The following is a 6,626-nucleotide window of genomic DNA, read 5'->3' as shown; positions in this document are numbered from 1 at the left end:
TGTTCACAATAGGCTCCCTTCAGCCTAAGACCTGTTCAATCCTTCAAGAAAATAACCTCGACATATATTCAAGGGTAAAACCAAACAAACCAGATAGATATATTGTGAAAAATAGGGTCTGTTCAGCACATTTTCAAGGACAAAGTTCCTAAGGTGACTTAATAAAAGTAGTACAAGTACACACTTGTAGTATAGGTTGAGCTGAGTACAGTAATTAAGACATAAATTAAGCTATCAACCACTCACTCTTTCAAGTCACAGGAGTCAAGTTGAATTAGCTTGAAGAGGGTGTGATTTATAATTGTATAGATGCAGTCCAGGTGACAATAAGACTGTAATGAAAGACTCGACTCCTTCGCGTGTCTCTTGTTTGCTTTTCTCAACAGCAGTCCGTCCGATCTACCTCAGACCTGATGTGTGTGTTGACGTAGATCCGAGAACATGCAGGACTGAGTTGTTTGGTTGTGTGATGTTCATCCTTTATTCATCTCAAAGAATAATAAAATACATTTTTAAAATACATTTTACATTATCTATAACCAAGCTGGTCCTTGGGTTCACTTTGGAGATTTTGCTATATCATTTACCTGCAATGCACACACACACACACACACACACAAACACACACACACACACACACACACACACACACACACACACACACACACACACACACACACACACACACACACTTTTTTGGTGTGTATGCTCATAGCAGTCGCCTTTTCAAAACAGCAAGGTTTTGTGTAGTTGTGTGTAGATGGAGTCCAAGCGACAATAAGAGCATAATGAGAGACTCAGCTCTTGCGTGTGTGTGTGTGTGCGCGCGTGTGTGTGTGCGTGTGTGCACCTGTTGTTTACTTTTCTCAACAACAGCTCATCCGATCCACCGCAGATTTGATGCGTGTATTGCTGTGGACCGAGGACAGGCAGCGTCGGGCATAAAGTTGTTTGGTTGTGCAGTCCTCCATTTTTTTTATGTCAACAAAATCTACTATATACGTTTATTCTTCATTCACAAATCTTGATTATAAATGTTGTTTGCATTAGCTGCTCTTTATTAAACTGGACTTACTGGACTTACAGATTCACACGAGCACTGGCTCGTTCTTTCTTCTGGGCACATTAACGAGACTTTTCCCTCTTTTCTGCTTTATAACTAAATGTGGGCAGCCTGAATCAGCTGCGAATTTAATAACATGTTCTATTTATGTGGCGACAACTGACTTCAAGCACTCGCTCTTACTTTAAGCCAATAACAGCCAGTTCTGAGCAGACACTGTTTGAATGAGTGCTGCACTAGCCCAATACAAATAGCAGTCTGTGCTCGAGGATTATGCGGCTGTAGCAGCAAGGTAACTTTTCTTTTTTTTAATTTGTGTTAATGCTTAAACAGTTTGGTTAATTGACCAATAAACAAACAGAGGACAAAAATCAAATTAAATTAAAATAAGTTCAAATTGAGCAGAAAGCACTAATGTTCTCAGCAAACTGGTTGCTTTGGAATATCAATTATTTTGTCTTCCAAGGTTGTTTCATCCTGTTAAAATTAATACCTGACGAGGGCAACTTTGCTGAGTTTTATAGACAGAGCAGAGTGGTCTAATTACATACATAATTAAACACTTAGACAATTTTCAAATATCATTTGTTTCAGATAACAGGAAATGTGTTAACACCCTGACTTGAGATCACTTTAGAGTGTTGCTTTTATTTCATGTGTTAATCTATTATTTAGCGTCTTGTGTCGTACTGTTTTTCTTTATTGCTCGGTCTATTGTTATTAGACCATTAGTTAAAAGAAGAAAGGGTGATATTTAAGAAGATCTTAGTAAAGTAGAGTTGTAATGTGTAATGTTGTAATGGAAAAAAAAAAGTAATTTAGTAATAATTACAGACATGGACAAGACAAGAAAATGTGATTTTCTTAAAAAAATGTATTGATGTTTTTTTTTTTTTTTTACATATCCAGTGTTATAATGGATTTATTTTAGAATATAAAAAGTAGACTCCAGGATCAAGCTTCATGTTTTATAAAGAGGCTGATGAACAAAACACTAACAGAGCGTTTGTGCTGACGAACATGACTTTGGCTCGCTGGTGAAACTCGGGGTTAATCGCCTGAATGTTTGCACTGACTGACCTTCCAAAGACTAGAATGCCACAATGGTTATGTTTGTATGTGTGCATGCACCAAAACCTTACTTGTGTCCTAGCTCATGTGCTACAGTGAAAGCCAGTGGGAGGCCCGTGTCCTCGCTAATGCTGCAACTGCGATGCGGCTGACACATTCCCGCCACATGCGATAGACCCAGGGTTTCACAAGGTGTGTTGACGGATGCGCAGATGTCCTTTCTGTGGAAAGAAGATGACAGACTGTTGGTCACACATCAGAAGAAGGGGGTGAAGCAATGATTAAAAAATAATAATAACGATCTTCTTATGACTGGAAGCATTCATTCATTCGAGACGTGAATGAATGAATATAATGCATAACTGGATTTTACATATGCATTACTTTCTTCTCAGATCTTATATTTAAAAATATTTAATATCTGCAGATAACAGCTGTAAATTGCAAATCCAGCTTTTTAAAGCCAGAAGAGTGTTTTAACATTTTTGCTATCACGCTTCCTCCCCTTACAGTGACTTTGTGCTGTGTAGACACAGGTGGAGCATATGAGCTGCTGCTGCTCACACTACAACTTTACTTAGACAAGGTTCATTAGCTAAACAAGGTAGAAAAAGAGAGCAGATCACCTAGGGAACAAGAGGAGGACAGAGGAAATAGAAAAGATATCTGAGTGGTGCTAACATGAAAAGCACAAATGTTTGCCTTCCTTAAGAATGGCTTCTTGAGAGGCACCATTTCTGATGAGGCTTCAGTGAACAGTAGATGGATCAATGTGAAAAGCCAGGTGCATCTCTCGGGTCCTGTGCCAGGTATTTGATTCATTTTTCTCTGTTTCTTAAGAACATGACTCTCAGATGCTGTTCACCCGCTCTAGATAGTCTTTTTAGGCCTGGCATGTCTTCTTTAATCTTCCACTTTTGTCCAGTTTCCTACATTTTTTAAGGACGCACTGCACATTATGCTGAAATACGCCCAGTTTTTGGGTAACAGCTCTTCAGGAATCACCTTGATGTTGCAAAGATACTGTTTTATGTCTGTCAAACAGTGTTTTTTTCTTTTGGCATATTTCATAGATTTTGAGTAAAGAAATTGAAACAAACAATTTGTTTTTTGGTTGTTATTAAATTAGTGCCTAAAGATACACTTTAAAATTGGCTCTTTGCTAAGTTGTGTGAACACAACACTGGTTCATCCCTTCAGTTAAGTGGGTCATAGGTCATTATCAAGCGGCTTAACTAACAAAAAACATTCCTCTGAAATTGGTTAGGTACTGCTTGGAGGCAAACTACAAAAAAAATGTGTGGGCACAGTACTTTTGTACAATACTGTACAAGTGTCTTTTCCAAAAAGTCAAACTATTACTTCTGAACTGTGACAGTAGAGAAAGGTCGTGCAAACAAAATCTCAGTCATATCACAGACGTTTCAATCTTGGTTGAATGTTATTAACATTGAATTCTAAAGGGAACTAAATAATTTTAGTTTTAATAACAAAATCAGGCATTAGTCGGCCTTTTGTCATTGTCTTGAGAAAAAAAAAACACGATCTGATTTCAAGCTGCACCGTCCATAAACTGCAGGGCTGAGTAAAAGCAGTTCTCCCCGGCTACTTTTCATGTAAAAGATGAGGCTGCGTCTTCTTGAATAATGCAGAAATGACTGTGGTACTCTTTGGTTCATTTTTGATATTCACCTTGCATTAGCTGTAAGGGTCGCCACAGATACTCGCTTTGCAAAACTGCAAGAATATAAATTTAGCAATATCCTAATCAGTGAGCCATAGGTTTAGTCACCATTGTGTGATCTCACGTTGCCACAGGGCTTAACAGACTAATTTAAACAGGAAACTTTATGATTGCCACTCGCACACCAATATTAACATTACACGCATAGCTGGGCTTTGGGCTCAAACAGTAAAAAGATAAATGTACTACGAAGGAAAGCAGTGAGTCGGGTGTATGTGGTACCTGGTGAGCAGAACAGCGACATCGTGGTGGAGCGGGTGCTCGTCCCCTTTCATGTTGAGTTTCTTTTGCCACTTACAGAAGCTGTTTAAGCTGTTGTCAGCGTGGTGTGTAATCTTCAAGTCATCCTATCGGCGACATGTCACAATCAGATGAAGAGAAAAAAACATAACAGCAGACAAATCAATCATTAGCAGCTAATGCACTCTAAGTACACAAAATTGCCCGGAATAAGTGCACAGCACAGAGATAAATATATATAAATATATATAAATATATGTATAAATATAGCTATAAACTGAAATGGAAAATGAAATGGAAAACCAAATTGCACCATGACTTTCACATTCGATGAAGATAAGGTGATAGCGTCCTTGTCAGTGTGTTGTATATCTCGGCTATTACTAAGAGTGAGTTTTGTAATTCTAACAGCTGTCAGCAAAACATTTCTGTACATTTTACTGCTTACAATCGGTTTGTACATACAGTACAGCAATCAGAATGACTAAGAAAACCCATTTTCATTTATTTATTGCATAGTTACAAATTGCAAGTATTGACTGCACCCAAGAACCTAAAAGCAAGTAATGTTTAGTAGTTTTCAGTCATTCTGAATGGGATTTCATTCATTAAATGGAAAGAAACCCAGAGAGTAGGTAAAATAGGTCATTCTGACCCACACTTGAAAAAAATAAGAAAACAAAACTGCTAAAACTAACTTTCAGGACACCAAACTATTGAAGAATTTCTGTGGTCAGGAATTTTGGATTTGACTCTTTATGTGGAAACTAATAAAACCACCCTTCATTAACATACAGAAATCTGTTTTTACCTCGTCCTTCTCCAGCAGGATGAGTCGAACAACCACGATGTTGATTGCATTCCCAATACTGGCGTCTCTGTAGAGACCTGCAACCTGGAAGAAAACTTCTTTTAACACTATATTAAAATCAGGGCAATGGCTAGAAAAATAAACTTGACTGCTGGATTTTCATTTATTAAACACATTTATGCTCAAACTGACACCCGAGCTAAAGTATCAGCCTAGACCTTTTCAGTTAATAATTTGCAGTTTTCATATTGAGTTCAATTCTTCATTGTCAACATGAATTATCGTTTGCATTTTACAAATATTTTATTTTTTTATAAACCTTTTTCCCAGCCTTTCATTGTTTTTCTATGCGTGAGTCATGATCTGAATTTTCAAAGGGAGTCTGTGAGCGGGGACCTGTACAGCTTTTTAATACTTTTAACCTCTTAACATCAAAGCTTTCAAATCTATTTATTACAGCTAGTCTCTTTAACTACCAAAAGCCTAAGTACCCTGGTATTTAAAAAGAAATAATTATAGCCTGTAATTATGCACATTTAAAGCAAAACACGTCAGTAGTGGTATGCACACAAACAGCAACACAACATCTGATGTAATTTTTCACGTTTGGGTTTCTGGTTTGCACTCAGGGAATATGGAGGATGTAAAAAGTATGATCCTAAACTCTTCTATTTTTTTCAAATATGGTTCCCTTGAGCACTTTGTCACAAGGTTATTTATGTCTAAAGTACCAAAATTTAAAGAGTTAGTCAGTAGCTTTAACAGTGGCACAGTCACCATGCAGCAAAAAGGCTCTGGGTTGGGGTAAAGGTTTGATGTAAATAAAGTGCTTTTAGTGCAAAAATAAAGAGCTGGATGAATGCATTAGTCTGTGTTCTTGTAGCCTAAAGATCTCTGAGTGCAAGTAGAAAAGCTGTATATAAATGCTAGCCTGTTTTCTATTCCCACAAGGAAATCCTTTACAAAGGGCAGAAAGCAGCATGAGGTTAATTACTAAAGAACAGGGAGATCAATTGATTCGTGAAATCTGAAGTGAGAAGCGTGAAAGGAAATCACCTCAGATCTTTGTTGGTCAGTTGATTTGAGAAACCAGAAATGAGAAGCATGAAAGAAAGGCCTGAGAGGTGGAAGGAACTCGCTGGGATATAAAACTCTAACCATCACTATCAACAGAGACTGATAGAGCAGCAGGTTTCAATGCATTTTTTGGGGAAAAGCATGAAAAGCTGCTTACAACAGGTTGGGATTATTGCTTTAGCATTAAAAAGAAAGTGTGCTTCAGATAGTATGCTTTTCGGGATGTAGTACAAGTCTGGAACTGGGGTGTCTGAATTTGACCATTTGTTTCCTAACTTAGCAGCAGGTTAGTTGTGCAGAGGTGAAGCAGGAATTCAACTCTTGCCTCTATATTGCCTTATTTTCTTCCTCACATACATGCCTCTGAGAGGAGACCATTGAAACACACGCTCGTGGTTTGTACAAAAATCACATTCTGCCCCTGTTTACAAAAAGGTCAACCTTTCTCCTGCCTTTGACTACCTCTCCTCTGAACAGCTATAAACAAGCATTCTGTAACTATGATTGTTTATTGGATGCGGTTCGTTCCACTGCTACACTGATCCAGGCTGCGAAAGTCATTGTAATTCAGATGGAAGTTCATTTTAAAGGACGGTTTTCTAGCAGTTTTACAGATAAAC

General features: G+C 37.8%; 1 protein-coding gene across 1 annotated transcript in view; it reads right to left on the bottom strand.

The window, feature by feature from the left end:
• Positions 1-6,626, bottom strand: part of adamts7 (a disintegrin-like and metallopeptidase (reprolysin type) with thrombospondin type 1 motif, 7) — a 72,429-nt gene that overhangs the window by 48,113 nt on the left and 17,690 nt on the right. The window contains exons 5-7 of the mRNA XM_084939439.1: positions 4,930-5,013; positions 4,101-4,225; positions 2,206-2,355 (exon numbers count right to left, since the gene is read on the bottom strand). Coding sequence (XP_084795565.1) covers positions 2,206-2,355; positions 4,101-4,225; positions 4,930-5,013 — 359 coding nt within the window. The remainder of the gene's footprint in view (positions 1-2,205; positions 2,356-4,100; positions 4,226-4,929; positions 5,014-6,626) is intronic.

This window comes from Perissodus microlepis, chromosome 1 (genome assembly GCF_051167445.1).
Source record: "Perissodus microlepis isolate ML-2025 ecotype Zambia chromosome 1, ASM5116744v1, whole genome shotgun sequence".
Classification (NCBI taxonomy): Eukaryota; Metazoa; Chordata; class Actinopteri; order Cichliformes; family Cichlidae; genus Perissodus; species Perissodus microlepis.
This window is presented reverse-complemented; position numbering and strand designations above follow the sequence as displayed.